We start from the raw sequence: 20,521 nt of genomic DNA on the forward strand, positions 1-20,521 counted from the left end.
TTAATGAGGTGCTCAGTATTTGTGATCAGGCAGAGAAAGGTGTGGCACAGGTTGTTCTCTTGCAGCACAGCAAGAAATTGGGATAATTCTTGTGCTAGAGTAGCCCTGTGGCTGAAGCACAGGCCAGGAGATCTGGGTTCACTCCTTGCCTCTGTTATGGCAATTAATAAGCAGACGCTTAATCTCTGTGAACTGTTTCTGTGTCCTTAAATGATTGAAAGCATTCATGTGACACCCAGTCACACCTATGACACTCATGTGACAGACTGACACCCTGTTAAGATTAGAGGTTTTCCTTTATATTACAAAATTCTCCTATTCTTTTGTAAGAGGATTTCTGCTATTATATGTTCATTTGTGTGCCACTCAGTTATTTGATTGGACTTTTTTCTTTTCTGCTACACTTTTGTGTATTTGAACTGTGCAATCTTTGAGTGCACTCTCAGGACACAGCTTAGTAATGACACTCTTGACTTTTAATGGTGTTAAACAGCAGGACAAGTTTGCTTACCCTTTCCCAAATAACAGAACAGGGAGAAAACCATCAAGACTATACTGAATGCATTTCACTTTCAAGATATGAAAGTATCCCAAAGCTAAGTGGTACTCAAAATCCTGTAGCAAGGTTTTATGGGAAACAAAACAAAACAAAAAGTGTATTTTATAAAATTATGTTCCATTGTAATAGTTTGTGTTAATACAACACAGGTGAAAAACTTCATAAAAATTGGAGGGATGTATGGCAAGGTTGCATAGGTCTATAGATGCATGTAACTAAAATTATTTGGCTAAAGCTACTTTTGTGTCATTCTATCTTAAGATCAATGACTGCCATAACATTTGACACGAAGTGGAAAGCTTTGATTCAGGAAAGAACTTGAAGATACTAAGCATTGTAACAAATACTTTCCTCAGCAAAAGTACTTGATCACATGTCTATCCTTAACTGAGTGCAGCTGCTCTTTTGCAATCACATGTATGCTTAAATTCAAATTAAAATCTATGAAACAGAAAAGGAAAGTAATTCAAGATAACTGTTCAACAGTGATATTTTTTTACCTTGCAAACCTTGTATGAAGTACAATTTATTTCCCAATACAGTTGTGCTTATAGTTGATATCTTTATTCACAGGCTGAATTGAAGAGTTGAATAAAGTGTCAGGTGTACACTGATGGTAGTGGTTTTGGTAAGTGATGTAAGAAAAAGAAAATTCCTTTTAGAATGAAGCATGTTACTTTCCTTGGTTTTTTTAATCTTAGGTTTAAATTTTTAGATTTTTTTTTTTTAAATCCTGTAAGTGAAGAAATAAAATGTGCTTTCCTGGTGTTGAAATTTCATAATATTTAGATGCAACTGAAATTTTTACATGTTTTTCACTGAACTTATAAATTCTCTCAACAGTACTTTCAGTGGAAAACATTTGCCCAGAAACTCAGTTCTCAACTGTGGATTCCTGATCCTTTGCAGTGCACTTTGCAGTGCCAGTCAGCGTGCTGGAGCAATTCTGGGCCAGGAGCTGAATTCCTAAGTGCCACAAAACATGGCTGTGGCAGGGTGTGCGACTTGATTTTTCAGAGGCACTGACTTTGCAATGCACTGAATGCTGAGTGCCAAAACTCTGCTGAGACATTTATGAATGCCTGGCTGGCTTTCTTCATGGTCACCAATAGAAAAGCTTTTAACATAACTCAGTGGGCTCAGGGGTGAGAAAAGGGTAGGGAGAGACTGCAGGGAGACAAGAATGAAGATTGCAAGGTAGGTCATAGTGGAAGATGGAGTAAGAGACAATAGATGGAGAATGATGTAGTACAACAGTGACTTAGTTGTATGCTGGGATTGTTGGCCTGAAGTGGAGAAGCAAAACTCGAAGGAAGGCCAACAGAATGGGCTGCTTTTCTAGCAAGTCTGCATGCAAAAGGGGGTTGAACATTGCAGCGTGGGTAGCAGACACAGAAGACTTGGCTCTCCCAGGCTCAACAGCCTCTGCTGTGTTTCCTGGTTGCAATAAGGGTAGGGAGTACTTTAGAAGTCCTGTACATTACTTTGGTGCTGCTTAATATCCATTGTGTCTATTCCAGGTTAGCTAAGGGTTTGGTACGTTCACTGGCTGTGCATGTACTTGGTCTCTTTCAAATAAGCATGAGTAACAACCACTCCTGAGGCAAACCTACAAGTGACTTTGCATAAGCTTTTCATGTATGCTTTTTTCCAGGTGAGAGAGAGTAAGAGCACATCAAGATCAGGCCAGGGGATGGAGTGCAATATGAGCTCTTCATGTTTCTGTACTATGTTTACCTAAGGCCACTTGCCTCCTGAGATACAAGGTGAGAACATGGTTCCTCCCACACACTTGCCCTTCAGTTATTTTGTTGAGGTTTCTTTGTGAACAAGAAGTATCCAGAAAGTCTTCAAGGCTTTCCAGTTTGCTGCTTATCAGGCATGTGGGTGACTTCATTGGTTTGAAGAACAAGCTGTGCAATGCTTCTGTACTGTCATATTACTTCACACTTTTGCACAATTCCTATGTGTTGTCTCACACCCTGGCACAGGCCCAGGCAAGGAAGATCAGTCAGAGTAGGGACTAGCTTGAACTTGAATCTAAGGTCATGATAAATAGTCCTGTGGAACTGTCAGGTCAGTGCTTACTGGTAGTGAAGCAAATTAAGTGCTAGGAAAGGGTGGAGGCCAAACCAGAAGGCTGCTGCATAAACCTATGGTTCATCTGTGCTTAGATTACTGGATGATGTGCTGTTTTTTCTCATCTCAGCATATGAGAGATCTGGAGAAGGTCTAGAGGAGGCAAAACAGGTTGATGTAAGGTATGGAATAGTTTCTGTATTGGGAATAAGTGAGAAGACTGAGAGGAATGTAACAGAAGTATATAGAGCTGAGTGGTGTGGAGAGGGATCAGTTGTGTAATCTCCATTCAATACAAGTACTAGAGGCTGCATGTGAAATTTCTAGGAACGAAATGAAAATAAATGGAAGGCACTAGCAAGTCAACAGACCTCATCAGATTTCAGCCAGTTCCCTCAGCTGCAAATAGCTGGAGGTAGGGGAAGACAAAAGACGAGCATCACATGCTTGTCCTGTTCTCTTCTGTGGGTGTCTATTAATGCCCACTGCTGAGGATGGGATACCAGACTGGATGGACCCTTTGAGACAGTCTGGCCTGTACTATCTTGTGCCCCTACAGGCAGTGCAGATACAGTGAGCTCTAGTATGTAGTGTGACAACTCAGGCACGTGTTCAGGCACAGCGAGCTGCAACAGCAGAGACAAGGACATAAGCTCCTCATGACATGGCAGAATAGCTCTGATCTGCAGTTATTGCTGATAGCCTTGAATGTTAACCTTCAGGGTGTCAGGAGTGCAAAAGAAGGCTTTAGATAACACCCTGGTCAGAGCTCCCAGGGAACTGATATCGGATAGCCTGCACTTCTGGTCGCCTTAGTGCCACACCATTCTGCCTTGCTGAGCAGATATCAGTCTGGACTGGTAAACAGAGCGAGTCAGGTACTTCATTGTCACAGCTCTGCTGCATGGCTTCAGCCTCGAGGTAAAGGGTCACTTAATATTACAGTCCTCAGGCTCTTTGGTAGAGGTTTGGCCTGATGATTCAAACTTAGCGTTTTCACAATCAAGACAAATATTGACCAGGGAACCAGAAACACCTCCTCCTTTTCATCCCTACTTGGGACAATTTCTCTGTGGAAAAACACAAAAATTGGGGCATGCTGCAGCTGGTCTGACAGCTGCCAAAAATGTGAGTGGATTATAAGTTATTTCTCTCTATGGAATAATTATTGGCAAGGGCATAGGACTAATCTAGAGTCTCTCATCTCTAGTCTAGAAATAGCTGCTTGATAGACAAAAAATAAAGCACACTAAAAAAAACCCCAAACCAAACCCAAAGTCATTCAAGCAAAAAACACACCTGAAACAGGAATAGTAAGCTTTTGGTAATATAGCTGGGGAGGAGAAGCAAGGAAGACATCTTTAGTGAAATTTCCCCGAAAAAAGCAACTTGAACAGGATCTTCAGGGAATTTTGGTTTTTAATCCGTTAGATGCTGCATATGTACCTTGAAAGATAATTCTTTCTACAGCGGCATTGCACACTTGTTTCATTGACCTATGCTCAGCTTTAAGCTTTGACATGTGCAAAAATGGATGACTGTCAGCTAGATGTGGAATTACACAAATCGCTAGGTATTTCTAAAACAAATGCATTGGGGGATTAGTTACTGAATGGCTTTATTCTTGTGCAGAAATCCTGCCTTTTTCTTTCCTGTAAGTACACTGTGCCAAATCTTTTCAGAGTTCATAGTGAATATTTTGTATGTTCCTAAACCACAGAAATGACACCAGAATATATGCATGTATTTCAAAATAGCACATTCTATTTTACAGCAAGTGGCAGCTCCTTTCATGTTCCAGCCTCCTTAAACTAGTCTAGAAACAGAGCTGTCAATTACAGGGGAGAAACCTTGACCTATGAAATAATTTTGTTACACTTTAATGTATGACTGTTACACTGTGACTACGTGATAAGATTGTCTTTGAAAAAGATACTGGTTTATCCACTTTTATGCAGAACAGTTCCAAGGGACTTTAAATTTCACTCCTGGCAGTCAGCGTTGCAGCACGTGGTGCTACTGTGAGGGGAAACTGGGGTCTAAGAAAAACTTACATTTGAATGTATCACTTCAGTAGATCTTTCAATGTGCATGGAAGCCCTGTTAAGAGGAAAGGACTTGCGTGCTACAATCTCTTGGAATTTCCCAGAGACTCTTAAAGTTACACAGAAAGAAAATGTTGCAAGTCAGGAACATTAGAATTGGTAACCTGGATCTAAGCAGCATCTACCTCCTGATAGTATCAGCTGTTTAAGAGGAAGATGAAAATAAACCCTGGGGGTAGGAAGTTGCAGGATAACTCTAGCACAGTCCTTTCTAAACCCTCACAGCTAAAAACTATTGTGCTCTGATGCAGAAATGCTTATTTTTCTTTGAAGAAATTGATAATGCTGGCTATATTAGCTCTGGATGCCCTTAGCTATACATTTCTAAGCCTTTCAGGAATGCTTCTAAATCCTTTGTCTTGATTAAGTGATTCCTGATCTTGATAGAGTAAAGGAAAGAAAACTTTAAAGTTAGGCTAAAGAGCTGCAGAATGGCTTAAGCTGTGGCAAGGAAAGGAATCCAAGAATCTCCAACAGCTTTCTGCAGCCCTCTTCATGGAATTTTGTGTTACTGAGTTAAACAAGCTCATTGCATTACATGCTCCTTTTCCAGTTTTGAATTACCCACTTGTATTTGAAAAGTACTGTTTTGCCTTGAGGGAAAATATGTACAGAAAAGATGCTCAGTGCTCACAGTTAGGCTGTGCCTCCTACTTCAAGACTGGTTATTCCAGTCAAGAAATCATGAACATTAGCTTCTGTGGGATATTTTCTGCTTCAGAGCATATGCTTGCCAAGTTGCTCAGTCTGGCACATCATAATATGATACAGCAGTTTATTAAATTAAGTTATCAGTTGCTAAATACTAGTATAGATTAAAAGAACATAACTAAACACTGACTGTAAGGTTGTAGAGGCTAAAGGCTGTGTCTTCAAATGATCCTGCTATCCTGAACTCATGTAAATATTTATGAATATATTGACATTAAGATAAGAGGAAAATTCCCTACCAGCTTCATGTGCAGTTTAATCTTTGACTAGGTCATAGCTGCTGTTTGTTTGAAATGAAAGCACATGTGTTTACTTTTTCCCCAAACCACATCAATGTTGAGATCATGATGGAGGTCTGAGTGCAGTGCATGTGAGCTGAGCTTTCCTCTGCGTGTTGCACTTTGGGAACAAAGTATCTGCAAAGGCCCAGTCCTTCTGGGAAACAAGCAAGGCTGTAGTCCCTTCAGCCTAAGGACTGTACCTCTTTGCATCCTACTAGTTTTTGAAAGGAAGCATATGTGCTGGGAAGTAGAAAGCACACTAGACGTGGCTATCATCCCCATACACTGTCATCTGAAAAGAGAACAGTGGTCCTGGCCTGTTTTCTAAGGGGGACCAGGGGAAATGCATGCACCCTGCACTACTTCTCTGCATGGACACCTCACATGTGAACTCAGAGTGACTGTATTTTTGCAAGATATCCCCTGCTATCTCACAGTATAGTGGGCTACTTTGTACTTGCTAGGAACATCTTTTTCAGGGTGTGTTTATACAGACTAGCTGGATCTCTGCTAATGCTCTCCATTATTGTTCCCTTAGCCTGGCTAGAGAAGATGTGTGAGATCTCCCAATAAGGCATTCTTAGAATGCACTAGAGTGCCCACACAAGTCTTTACTGCAGAGTAGCCACAGATATGACTGCATGAATGCAGACAGTAGAGCTTCATAGCCCTCCTGGGTAGCACGATTGATTCTCACCTCCCCATGTTTATTTCTTAACAGATGCTTTCAAGACACAGTGGTGGAAGTGGCTGATGCCTCTGGACAATGAAGGGTGGTGAAAATCTTTGGTTTGGTCTCATTGATTTATGAAGATGACCCTCTTAGAACAGACAGAGAATGACTTCACGGTAATGAGTTGAGAGCAGGGAAAAGCAAAACTCACTGTTTTAAAATAGTTCCAGCAAAATGTAAGGTTTTGTTTTTTACTTTCCTCAAACAATTTTCCAGGTTACTAGGACAAAACCATTTCAATCATTTATCTGACTGGGAGGTCAATGTTCCTTTGAATAACAAATGGGTGCGGTGAACCTTTACTTCTCTCCCCTTGGACCCAGCTGCCTAAACACTGCAAAAAGTATGAACACGGGACAGATATGGCCTTGGCAGGGACACCGGAAAGTAGAACACACGCACTGGGCCAAATCTTTCTTTAGAGGAAGCCATGTGAAAGCACAAACACATGTAGGAAGTCACAAGTATAACTGGGAGCAGAACTGGGTCTCAATTGCAAAGTTGCCTGAGCTGCTTTATCTGTCAAGCCTAGCAGTTATCTGGGCTTCCCCATGGCTTTTTTACCTCTGTCATTTAGCAGAGCAAGTAACATACTTCAGGGATTCAGCTGCTGTCAGGGGTGGCATGGCCACAGCTTGCTGCTTCTGATTTGGGCGGGGTGCCAGGACATCTACAGGCAGCATCTTGCTGGTGTGGGTGCAGGTTATGGTGTTGGTGACAAACGTGGGTTTTTTTAGTTGAAGCAAAAAGAAACAGGTAAAATGTTTCAGTATTGATGTCAAGCCATTTATTATCATTAAATATGTGGGCTCTAGTTTTGGTTCATAAGCTAACATACAGTTTTGTAAGTGTAAGCTTTCCTGTGTGAAAAAGGTGGAGATGCTTTAGGCAGCAACAGAGCGAAACTGGATTTTAGGTACTGCACAGAGATCATACAGAACCAAAATACTTGGTCAGGTTTTCTAACACTTGAATTTGAGATTCTGCCTTAGATTAAACGATCTGCAGTCGGGGGGGGTGTGTGTGTGTGTGTGTGTGAAGCACTTAATGTTCTCTTAGGCAGAAAACACGCAGAATCTTATATTTGTGTTTTACCATAATTGAAAGAAACACCAAAGCATCAAAACACTACTGTGGCCCATAGAGGAACACTCCCAGTGTGATCCTCCAGTTACAAAAAAACTAGCATAACATAAAGTTTTTATGTATGAAACAATGTAGTATGTCATGATAATTTGGCATGGAGTGATGGTACACTTTAAGTCTGGCTAGAGGGGAGGGTGGATGCTAGAGAGGTACTGTAAGAAGTGTTCTGCCATGCATAGTCAGCAGCAGGGGTAACAGCAGTGAATTCTGGCACCAGAGGGATGTTACTCCTTAAGCTCCCTCAAATCAGGAGACAGCAGAATCGGGTCTGACAGGTTCATGAGTAGAACTTAATGACCTGAGGTGAAAAGTCAATTGGTAAGAAGGAAATTTCTTGCAATAGGGGATGGTTCAAGTGCAAAATGTTCCCCCAGAACAGCGCTATGGCTCTGTCCATGCTTCCTGGCATATTCTTCAAATTTTACCTTGCTAGAACATAGCATCAATTTGTTGGAGTTCTGAGAACTGTATTGTGGCTGACCTAAAGGGAAACAAACTGACCATGGCAACAAATGCACCCAGGATTGTTGATACTGTGAACTGCAGAGTATGAATTGAAGGTGGAATGAATGACTGCCAATGAAGTCTGCCCCTCTTTTCTGCAGGCCAAAACCTTCTCAGGTGGGGACTGAGTGGTGCAGTGTTTTGAATTCCTCCCTACACCCTGATAGGGGATGATTTGCTACCATTGTATTATGTGCACAGCTGATTCATATAAAAGCAAATGTAGTGCTCTACCCTGTGCCCTGTGTTTTTGCAAGTACAGACAAGGATAGAATTGATCCTTTACATTATCTGAAGGCAGTCCTTAATGTCATAGGTCCTATTTAAAAAAAACAAACAACTTTTTAAAGAAACAAGCTTTTCACGAGCTGCTGCATAAGTATTATTTTGCTTTTGCTAGATCGTTTGGTGGTGTCTTGCTAATCTAGCTTAGTATCTGTTTTCTGGATAATGTTCATTAGAGGCTAAGCTTTACTATTTTATTTTTAAAAGGAAACATTTAAAGAACAGAGGAGAAACCCTTGCAAATAATTCATTTTACTGTCAGTTTCCACTTAAGTCTGACAAATCCATTTGTACCCTGTGTGATACAGATGTGGATTCCTCAGATCTCAGCTGGAGTATAGTGCAATACACCTCAATGAATGAGCCTACAGACCAGTAGTTTAGGGGAGTTTTTTTCTGTAAAAATCTGAAGCCCTCTAAAGACCCTTAAATCTGTGCAGCAATAAAGTGTTTTTGTCAGTTTGTGCAAAGAAAGAAGTTAGTATTGTTAGTCAACTGCATACTCTGACAGCTATGAATAGAGATAATGCAAAGTCATGCTGGAAATCTCCGTATGAGCTTTTTACTTGGGCACGTAACTAATCTGAATGACACTGCTTGCAGTAAAACAGGAAGAAAATATAAGTGAATTGCATAAATTTGTAGGTCAAAGGCTGGCTGCCAGGCCAAGTGCAGACTGCACAATTACTTCCTTTTCTAGAAAGTTTGTGCAGGCAAAGTGTTGGGCTGAATTATTTGTTTCCAGGCAAGGTACACAAGGAGAAACATAACATTGATATGTATTCCATGTGAAGGGTTTGTTGGGATATCTATAAAAAAGAAGCCGCCAAATTGCTGTATTCAATGGTCTTACTGTACAAGCAAATAAAGGACAGTAGGTTATTGTTGTACATGAACATTTTCCTGTAAAGAATTGTACTGTGTGCAAAAATGATAGAACTTGTGGTTTGGAAAGACATCCTGGCTTTATTTGTAGGGGTAATAGAGATTCTAGTTTTCCAAATTCTAGTGGGAAATGGAGAGGATCTCCTCTTCTTGTACATAGAGGACAACTTTATTTCTGCAGGTTTGCACGCATAGGAAGTATTCCTGCTTTTACTGCTTATAAAGCCTGCCAAACAATCATATGGTTTCCTCTTGTATCTATGCTATGAGCAAGTATGGAATTGAACATCTTTGTTCTAAAATGTTTGACATGCAACACTGCAATATATTGAAGATAGTTTTTGAAAAACCTAGTAACAGGACAGTCTTAAATCACCTAACCAAACAAATGCCTTAGTTTCTCTGGAAGCTTAATTTTTCCTTGACTGATACGGATACATTTGTTACCTACCAATAAATATCTGAATAATGCATATAAAAGCCTTTGCTCCTGTCAAAAAATCAGTATGAGTTTAAGAGCTCTGTGCAAATGCTATGTTGGATAAAGGCCCAGACAACTTGAAAGAGACCTTAAAAAAACCACCCCTCAGTCTGACAGGTATTTACTGAGTCAGATTTTCAGAAGGATCACTGTTAGCTAAATTTTAAGTGAAACAGTGGCTTCATATTTATTAAAACAACTTATTCTGGTGGAATTAAAAATAGATTATGAAGCATCCTACTTTGATGTGGGTCATGAGAGTATAGAAGTCCTTCTCATAAACTGTTTTTTATATCACATGGTTGAAAGTATGCATCTCAGCTGGGTATCAGCAGTCCTCCTGATTCACTGGAGATTGTAGTTTCAAAATAGATGGCCTCAGAGATAAAAATATGCTGCACTTACGACTTCAACTGAACATTTTGGCACAAATTTATTTCGTTTGTTAAGGGCACTTTAAATTTAGCAAGCTTGATCGATTGGTCCACTGAATTGAGTAAGATACCTTGGATGAAAATCCTGGTATGTTTTAAGTTTTACAGGAAGTAGTCTCACTCATTTTACTGCTACTGTGCAACAGGCTTATAGGACTTTATCTCACTGAAGAAAAAAATATAAACTGAAGTCTATATTTTCAGACCCACTATATCTGTGATATAATAATAAGGTGAAACTAAAACCACAAACTGTCCAAAGTAGGAAGAAAGTAATCACATTTTCTTGTCCGTTTGTGGCCAAAAAGATCACTAGTTTTAAAGCAAGCATGCAGTGTTATCCTATCACTCTTATTCCCACCTGTAATTGTAACTAGCAGTTTTTCTTTTAAATACAGAGGAAAAACCCAGTTCTGCCACAGGAAGCATTGCATTTTATGAAGTCTCAGGTTTTAATTTGCCCTGAGGGTTAACAAATGAAGATACTTGTTCAGTGCAGGACTTCTGCCATGCATGGCTCCTATAAGCCTACTTTTGCTGTAGTCCTGTAGTCAGCTGAACATTACTAAGGAAGACCACTAAATCATTCATTCACAAGATGGGAAGGGAAAGATTCCTGCTGACTCATGCTTATAAGTATTTTCCTTGCTCCGCCTCCATTCACTTCAGCTCCTCCTCTCCTCTCTTAGTGCTGGTAGCCTACTATATTTAAACAGCTGTCTTAGAGCAGAGACGGGATTCAAGGCTTGTAGTTTGGTTGGCTTTCCTGCCTGTACAGGCATTTTCATAAAGATCCCGCTTCTTATCAGACCTGCTGCTAAAGGTAAGAAGGCTGTAAGTAAATGTAGAGAGCTCTGTCTGGCATACTGTAACATTGCTTTCTGAGTATCACGGGGTGTGTTTAGAAAGGTATTATTGCTATGTGCCATAAAGTTGAATTTTTTCCACATACTTTAATTGTGTTTGTGGGGTAACTGGCCTGGCATGGAAGAGTGATAATGCAAGGGTTGGGGTGGGTAAACAAACTTTTGAAACTTGTAGGAAAGTATAAAATGTAAAAGCTATTGAGATTTCTGCTTTTTTTAAAAAGCACTAATGAATTAAACTTTAAAAACTGCTGAAATGAATCGGTTGATGAAGAAATGAAGCTGAAGGAAACTATTGCATTTGTGTTAGAATTGTTCTTGTTTAAACCTGAGTGTCATGGTATCTCTTTCAGGCTCTTCCATTATTTATATACTGATTGTACTGCTCTCTGGAACTCTCCCCATGTGCTGTACAGGCCATACTTGGTGGTCCTTACTTGAGCAAAATTCTCATTGATGTTATAGGGAGAGCTACTTGCATATAGCTGATGTAACTTGGCTTTTTATTTCTGCTGAAGATCACTTAGTGTCACTGTCTTGCTAAATGCATCTTTGCTTTCTTTTTCTTTTATTCACCTAAAACCTGTTTCAGTTGTGCAGCCTGGAACTACTAGGGGCCACACTGACCAACTTTGAGTTATAGTCTGTCTATGCTTAAGGCTGTGTTGGGAAGGTATGCAGAGTTTGGCCCAGAATGAGCTGGGTGCTTTTCCAAGCCAGAACAATTATGTAACATCACATAGACACTGAAATACTTTGGAAGCAGCAAGGAGATAAATTGTGGAGCTTGCAGCATGCTCCCAAATGAAGAGGAGGAAAGAGACACTCATTTAAAGTAGGAAGCCTAAAGCAGGAGCCAAAATGGGGATCAGTGTCACTAAGCTGACTAGGTGTGAGTGCCCAGCAGCCTACTTTACATAAAAGGAGGGTGAGAAGAGCAGTCTTGGGTTTCTTGCTAGCTCAGGCTTTCTCTTGCTGCTAACTAGTTCTGTATAGATTTGAAATGAATTTCAATGTCCTGTATGCTTTCCAATAGCCTCTGCAAGAACAGGCTTTCATCTGCTACACTGCATTAGCTGTACAGGTTATCAAGGTATATGTGGTCCCTTGATTCTAAGATTGCCAAAAAAAAAAATTTTAAAATAATCCACCTTTACTTCTAATGGCAGGAAAAGTGAACGTTTGGCCTGGAACTGAAATGCCTGAGATGCTCTGAGCTCAGTTTTACCCCCAGAAGTCAAACATTTAGCCTATAGGATGGGAATAGTTATAAACAGGTTCAGCATCTGGTTCACTTTCTACTTAAAAAGAAGAATTATTAACTATGAATTACAGAGATGGCAGCTATAGGATGTGGAAGGGACCTCTCCCATTTGGAGAGACATACTAGGATAAACAGAGGTATCTCTGATGGTTAATCTTGTGTTGATAGAATTGTCCAGTGTCAAAACTTCAGGAAACAAAGTGCATAGCACTAAAATGGTCATTATGGGTTTTTTGTGAACCCAGATCCTGAATAAAACCATGGCTAAAAATGGTCATGTGTGTGCATGGATCTAGTAATTTCATCAGACTAACAATTATGCTCCTCTAGCCATTAAGGTTTGGTTTAATTCCAGCAAATGCTCCTTTTTCATCTGTCAGAAGGTACAGAATGGAGGAGGAGGAGGGTGAAATGAGGAGAGCGTTATCACTGAGCCTGCAGCTGCTGGCTTTATTCTCTATCAGGGTGTGGTAGGGTGGCATAGTGCAATGGCCAGGAGCCAAGGCAACCTTCCTCTAAAAAAAAACCAAACAGGACTGCCAGGCTGACTTCTACTGTCTTGTGCCTTTTTTGTCCCCTTCAGGCTCCCCCAGAAAAATGCTGGCACACAACGGCATGACTTTGCGCCCAAGTCTTACAAACGGGCTTGCAGGCTTGTTATTTATATCCTGGCTTTGCTGCTCTCCTGGAACTGTTGCCATATGCTGTATTGGGTTGGTTCAGCAGTCCTTGCTTCCAGCAAAAATCCCACGGATGTTGCTGGGTTACCACTGTCTACAGAGTGCATACAGTCTTTCTGTGCATGCTGCTGCAGAGTGCTATGGAGCAGAAACCTGGAAGATTGCTTCCAGAGATCTTGCTTCCTTCTTCCAGACTCTCAATAGTTTCACAGAAATAAGATGTGCACTCTGTGTAAGGAAAAATTAGTAGGAACTTGTATTCTTGTGTAGTACAGCCATGGAGAGGGATTTATTTGTTACTATGGAGAAGAAACCTCTGCTAACCTTCAGATAGCAACTGTGATTTAGCTGGTTTGAGGGGAATACCTTACTGGTCACACCAGTGTCCTGTTCTTTTGGTGTCTCTGGCCATCCCAGGTGCTAGTGCTGAATTCTACCAATTGCAACTCTGGAGCTTTGTGATAGGGAATTATTTGGGGGTAAATTTACACAACAGTCTACTGAAGGTGGTGCAGGTTTTGGTTCATGTGGTAGAACCTACCCGAAAGGCTGGGGAGATACTTGGGCAGTTAGGCTGTGCTCCTGCAGCTACCAGAGTTGGGTTAAATATGCCTTAAGGGGTTGATGCCTGCCTCGGTATGGACGCAACACACTGAAGTGTTCATCTTCTGTAGTGTGTGCATCTACCTTTGAGTCTCAATTAAACTGGGAACCTAAGTTTCCTTGAAATCCAACTCTCTTCAAAGCTAGATGCTTGAAATGACTTAAATCAGAAAGCATGGCTGTTATGTCTTTTAAGTGGTTCTTGCCCTGTCAGGCAAAATGCATGAGAGTCTTAGGTTAATGCTTAGTTAAGTGGTAATAGGCAACCAGTAAGCGTTACTAAACTGTGATCCAAAAATTTGGACAAAGCTGCTCACTTTGAATTCAGCTTGTAAGCCTTATGTGCCTCTTTACTTGGATGAACCCAGTCCTCTTGGAATAGCTCTGTCTAGCCCAGCGATGGCTGTATATTGGTGTATATGAGCATTGCCACATCCTTGCAGGCAGATGCACTTACAAGACTCCTCCTGAAGCCTGGGATTCTACAAATCCTAAACTCACCTGTGGTTTTCTGGCTGCTCATTCAATCACCAGGGTCTTACAGCATTACTGTAGTTGCTGGTGATGTAAATGTCAAGCTTAAAGTGGAGCATTACGCTTGTAGGATGACATTTGCTGCAATACCTGTGTCAACGGCAGTGATGTGCCAGACCTTATGGAAGTGTGCTGTGTGCTTGCCAAAGATCTTTCTGCACTTGAAAAGGGTGTGGAGAGCGTGCCCTACTGAACAAAGTCATGCCATTCAGTGGATTTTTACTTAGCTTTCCAAAATGAGAATAATCTTTTTATAAAAGACTGTATTCTCTGTAGAATAACTTTAAAGCTTATGCTGAATTTCAAAAATCTCATGTTTATTGTGGTAAAAATAACTTAACTTCTCTAGATTAGTGACGGTATAGTCGAATTCCCTGCAAAACTAAAGTAGTCATTATTTGACATGGTAGGATTCCTGCAGGAATGGCAAAAAACTTTGATTCACTGTTCATTGAATATCTGCATAATGATTAGATTAGTTTTGTAGATTCCACTCTAGTGACACCTTAGTCTCCAAGATAATTATGATGTATAGTTTGTTTAAAGACTTGTTGTTATTTACTTGTTCAGACCTAGAACTCTCTATTTTCTGGAAAATTAAGAAAGAAGGTTCAGGAACTAAACTAGCACTTCTCAAAAAACCCTGTAGTGATGGAATGGTACATATTTGAAAATGCAGCCAGGAGATTTCCAGCCTTTGGGCAGAAGTCTTGAGTGAGGTTTGCTCTACTTATCAGTAAATGCACAATTTGCTTTAAAAAGTATGAAGCGTTCATGATAATTATGACAATTTTCTACACAGTATAGGCAGAAGTGAAGTTTTCATTAACGAGCTGCAACACTTCAGTTACTGTAGTGAGAGGGTTACCAAAGTTGCCAGCCGTTCTGGAGGGACTGGAATTCATGTGTGGAAGAGGAAGATAAGGGTTCTTTCCCTTTTTTTTTTTTTTGGTGTATAATCAGGGAATCATCCTTTGGTTTTGGAGGCAGGAGGAGAAAAACATAAGCAGGCCTGTCCTGAGTGTGGAAGTGTGACGTGATGGTCTGCAATGCAAGGATAATACTTTAGATCAACCTGGGTTGGTGGGCTGTAGAAAGTCATGGGTTTTTTTTGTCAAAAAAAGCAAATAATTCAAAACTTACTTGTTTTAACAGGTAGACTCTAGAACCTAAATGCTTCCAGACAGGAAGATGTATGCATTATTGACCAGACCCCCAAATAAGAGTGGGTTCAAGCCACTGCCTGTTGTGATCATAGGTAAGCTTTCTCCTGCCAACATTACTGTGTTCTCTCGTGCTGTTGCTTTGGACTTGCTGTCTTCAGCTTTTGTTTCATGTGTTCTTACTCAAACTAGAAATGCCTGACCACTGTTTCTACATCCTTTCCCTCACAGTCAAACTTTCTCTAGTACTAAGAGAAAGACCACTAAGAGTTGTGGGAAGTAGGGAACCAGGTATTTGAAAAACTAAACCACATACCTCTTTTTTAATAGTAAAATTGGTAACCTCTTGGGCATCAGATAAGCTGGACCTGTTTTTTCTCTGTTGGATATTTAAAAAGCTTTGAAACCTTTTCACTACAGATAGTTAATCAACTTGCTGTGAAGTGATTATCTGTAGTGCTTGAACTGGAGGTGGGTTTGTGTGATCTTTTTTCCCCATTGTGTGTGTTTAGAAAGTGCTGCAGATGCTGTTGAAGTTTCTTGAAATTTTTCCACAGATTTCTTTTAAAAAGCGAGTCAGCTACACTGATTTTGTACAGAATTAATAGAATGGTAAAAAGCTGTGGATTTTCTACCAGTTTAGAAAACAGGTTATGTAGTAACTGTCTTGTCTCCCTTGCAAGAGGGGAGCTTTGTAATGTGAGGTGATTCTTGGAGCAAAGCACAAATAGTGATGTCAGTGCCTTCCCCTCTGTGACTGATCATGAGCTGTGCTTGAGCGCAGGTGTTGGACCCTGTTCATCTGAGCATGTGTTTAAATGCCTTGTAGAGCTGGGTTCCTTCCTTATCTGTCATTTAATTTGTAGCACCCAAGAGAGCTAGTCCAAAATTAGTGCACTGCATAAATCACACTTCATCCTTGCTAACCCCAAGTTTGACAAGGACACTACTACCAGCAGGTTCTAGTCTGAGAGTGACTTTGTGTTGCCCAGTTGTACAAGTCTTTAGGTGGGAGGGAGGATATTTTGGTACATCCCTAGTGCACCTATACAGGGATCCAGTGTGGAGATGTCACTAAAGCCTCAAAAGCACCAGTGTGAAGATGTGCACTCTGAGGAGACTGTTGGACTGAAGCAGCTCAGCTGTTTCACGGCAGCTGGACATTGCACGCAGGTTCCAGCTGCTTCCCCAGGAGGAAGTAGGAAGGCTGCGGGCTCCCTCCGCTGTGCTGGCAGCCTCATGAAAGCAGTTACTTTTCTAGAATATTTTGAGCCCCAGAGGCAGCTGTACTTGTGACCATCCATGTCAAACTTACATGTGGTTCAGTAAATCCTCTGTGTGTGTTGCTGAGTGGTGTGCACTCAAGTGATTAAGTTTGGCTTAGGGTACCTCCTTGTACTTCCTAAAGCAAAGTAGTAACCTGGGAAGTGTTGTATTTTACTATAGCTGCAGTTTAGTTTGCTTTTAATTTCTGTTGCTGTTGGATTTGGATAACTTTCCTGCAAGCGGAATATTCCAAATGCTGACCTGCAGCTGCTGGTCCTTGCTCAGCACAGCAGACTTTGGCCCCAGCTGTGGCATGTGCTGCCCTTCACATAGCTCAGCTCGCTTAGCTTTACAGCCTGAGCCTCCCTCTATCTCAAATCCCCGAGAAGGAGCCTTTACTCCAGTCGCTCACACATGCAGCACGGGCACTGTGTCAACACAGGCTACTGTGTCACTTCAGCTCTCCTCCCCTGCATCGTCACTGCATTATGTAATGGTGGTTAGTCACATACTAGTGAGCGGCAAAGCCTGAGCAGCCAGAGAGGCTGACACCTAGTTATGCAGACACTGTAAAATATTAAATGTGCTGGAGAACAGCCATGTGAAAACTTTCCACAGGCTACTCTCACTAGGCTTTGGAGTCACATATATCAAGTTTTTCCACTGGCTGTTGGGTGGTCAGCAGGAGGAGTTCACTCATCCAGCAATCTGTTCCAAGTTCTGTATTCTGGGGGGTTGTCTTGGCATGGCAGAGAGCCTTTTTTTCTTAACACACTGCCTGCAGTACCATGGTAGGGCTGGTTCCCATTTGAAAGTGTCCTCAAGACCTGTTAGTCAGAACTGCTGTTGCCAGATGTCCCTTATTAGATGGGATTTCTTACTGAGCAGAGCTGTTTCCCCTTCACTTCACTAGTCACTCTCTTTTCTGGACTTGCTCTGTATCCTGTGCACAATGAACTACTCTGCACTGGTGTGAAATGTGCATCCTGGAGAGCTGAGGCCCTCACTCAGTGTGTGACCAGTTTCTAAACCTTTAAAGAAGTTAATGAGCAATAACTCAATTCATCAGCATGCTAGAGACTTCAAGCTTCAGGTGAGGTTAACCTCTGGCTTGTTTAACCCAATGACTTTTCAGCAAGTTCTGAAGACCTTGCAATGCAAATAGATGCAACTGAGGAGGAGAAGGGGACGTATGAGGGTAAAATGACTTCCCCAACTCCATCCAATAGGTCAGTGGTCAACCTGGAACAGAAAGTCCCCTGTATCCACAGCAGTGTCATATCCTTTGAATTGATCTGGATATTAGAAACACTGCTCAAAGGGCTGCTCTGTCTGCAGGAGTATAAATTCTTCTCCATTGTGTCTTTTTAGGGAATGGACCTTCAGGAATCTGTCTTTCATATTTGCTGTCAGGCTACGTCCCTTACTTCAAAAGAGACTCTCTTCATCCTCATCCCATTCTTCAGAGGAAACTGGAAGAGGCACCAGACGTCTCCATTTTGGACCAGGTTCGTGTAAAGAGAAAGAGTATAACATCACAGTAAAGCATCCTAGGGGTATATTATAAGTCATAGCCTCGTTTGAATTTTCAAAGTACACAGACAGTATGAGGCTTAAGCAAAGTACTTTTAGTTGTCCAGATCTCCCTTGTATGAAGTGCCAGCATTGCTGCTAAGATCCGTGGCAATAACAGGGTCTGTGTGCCAGTAAATGAGCTTCACAGAACACCAAAACCACTGATTGGCAATACTGGAGTAACAAGCAGCCTGCTGCCTGGCAGGACATGCATTTTGAGCATCTGATCTGCCTCTCTTTAGGATTTGGAGTATCTGTCTGAAGGCTTGGAGGGACGATCCCACAGCCCTGTGGCTCTTCTGTTTGATACTCTTCAGCGTCCAGACACAGACTTTGGTGGAACAGCGGAATCTGTCCTCACTTGGTGGCACGAGACCAACAGAGCTGTCCCCCACCTGGTCCTTGGCAGAAACGCTCCTGGAGGTGCCTGGCATGTATGTGAATTGAAGCCTAACTGCTTAGGTCTGCATGTTGTAAGATAGCCAAATGTGTTGACTGGCCAGTCAGCCGTGTTTGATTTTTATATATATAGACAAGCAAAAGTTTAAAAGGGGAAAAAAAAAAGCATGAGAAGCATTTATATTTCCAGTCTATTGTTCTTTTTGGAGAACATGGATGGTTTCATCCATGAAAGCAGATCAGAGGAAATCACTGATTTCATGATCTGTGCCATATTGAAACATGACAAAATTGCATTTAACTTCTTAGTAAAATGACCTTCAGTTATTTAATGTGTGTTTCTTGTTCCAGTCGATTGAGGGCTCTATGGTTACCCTGAGCAGAGGGAATGGATGGGACTCCCAGATCTCCCGTTTAAAGACTGGCTAAAGCAAAAGAGAAGGTAAGGTATCTATGGTGTGATTATTTGCAAACATCCTTGTTTGTTTGGGAGGTTATTTGGGAACCTGGAGTAGAGTGGACTTTTGAATGTAGCTACCCATCTGTTATGGATGATTCTAGTGAGAGAAAGGACACCCTCCTACCCCCCAGTAAAAGTCCATTCTGTGTTCAGTGATTCAGGTAAAGTTGCAGTGCTGCTTGGAATGTGTCCTTCTCAAGACCCACTGGGGAGATGGATCACAGTGACCATGAGTTCTGAATAATGCTTGGAAAAGGCATGGTCATCTGACTTCTGTGTCTACTGCTGCTGTCCCTAATGACAAGTATAATCAGCTCAGCTACTGTGCAGTCTCTGAGGTGCTTCTGCTCTTGAGATGTGTAACAATTAATCTTAAAAGTCCAGAAGTTAAAAATGGAATGGAAGCAAGATGTGAGAGGAAGGCATAAATGAGCAACCATGTTCTTAGGGATGGGATCCATGCTAGAGAAAGCTGCCTCTGTCCAACAGCTTGTGGACCTGAAAGTTAGCTCTATATACCAGGAATAACTTTGCTGAAGTCAGGGAAACTAGATAAGTCTTGTCTGGTAGTGCCAAGATAGATGGCTCTAGGGTACATTCAGTGGAAAAGGGGAGAAATTCCAGTCTCTTACTTAACTGCTGCTTGACCTTTGTTTGTACTATATTACAGAGGCCTCAGAAACAATAGAGCCACAGCAGAAGACATTGCTCAATATTACCAACACTATGTGATGAAGAAAGGACTGCAGAAGAATTTCAGATGTGGTACTGTTGTGACCTCTGTGAGGAAAGTGAGTGCAGAGAGCATCTCCAACCACACACAGAAAGATCTGCAGGAGAATAGTGACTCACTCTGGAACTTCAATGAGAAAAGTGCGGAGGTCTTTCAGGTGGATGGATTTTTCAAAACTGTGAAAGGTGATAAAGAGACCTTCTCCATCTATGCAGAGAATGTGGTCTTAGCTACAGGAACATACGATAGTCCTACTTGGCTTGGGGTCAAGGGAGAGAACCTTTCCTATGTCCATCACCAGCTGTCTGCCCTAGAGGAAGCAGTGAAGAGCAACAGCATTGGCATCATGTCAGATCCAGTCTTGATTGTAGGGGCTGGTCTGACAGCTGCTGATGCGATTCTCTTTGCTCACCATTGCAATATTCCAGTAATCCATGTTTTTCGGAGACGCGTCAGTGATCCGGGTCTTATTTTTAACCAGCTCCCCAAAATGATGTACCCTGAATACCACAAAGTCCATCAGATGATGAAAGAACAGTCAGCTGCTTGTGCTGGGCCCTATGAGTGTTATGTTAGCCTTCCTGAACATCATGTGCTATCCTTCGGCAAGGACAAGAAATGTATCTTTCAAGACAAGAATGGCTACCAGAAAGTTTATAAAATTTCCATGGCTCTTGTTCTAACTGGCTCAAATCCCAATCTCTCCTTTCTGCCAAATAATGGCATTGACTTGGCAATGGACAGTGACCAACCAGTCAATCCAAAGAGGAATCCA

The 20,521-nt window shown here is 41.5% G+C and overlaps 1 protein-coding gene across 1 annotated transcript in view; it reads left to right on the forward strand.

Annotated features, from left to right (window-relative positions):
- The window catches only part of OSGIN1 (oxidative stress induced growth inhibitor 1), a 30,072-nt gene that overhangs the window by 7,998 nt on the left and 1,553 nt on the right, over positions 1-20,521 (forward strand). The window contains 8 exon segments of the mRNA XM_050904116.1: positions 1,133-1,187; positions 2,214-2,325; positions 15,306-15,408; positions 17,951-18,087; positions 18,397-18,588; positions 18,905-18,938; positions 18,941-18,995; positions 19,684-20,519. Coding sequence (XP_050760073.1) covers positions 15,324-15,408; positions 17,951-18,087; positions 18,397-18,588; positions 18,905-18,938; positions 18,941-18,995; positions 19,684-20,519 — 1,339 coding nt within the window. The 5' untranslated portion in view covers positions 1,133-1,187; positions 2,214-2,325; positions 15,306-15,323.

This window comes from Gymnogyps californianus, chromosome 12 (genome assembly GCF_018139145.2).
Source record: "Gymnogyps californianus isolate 813 chromosome 12, ASM1813914v2, whole genome shotgun sequence".
NCBI lineage: Eukaryota > Metazoa > Chordata > Aves > Accipitriformes > Cathartidae > Gymnogyps > Gymnogyps californianus.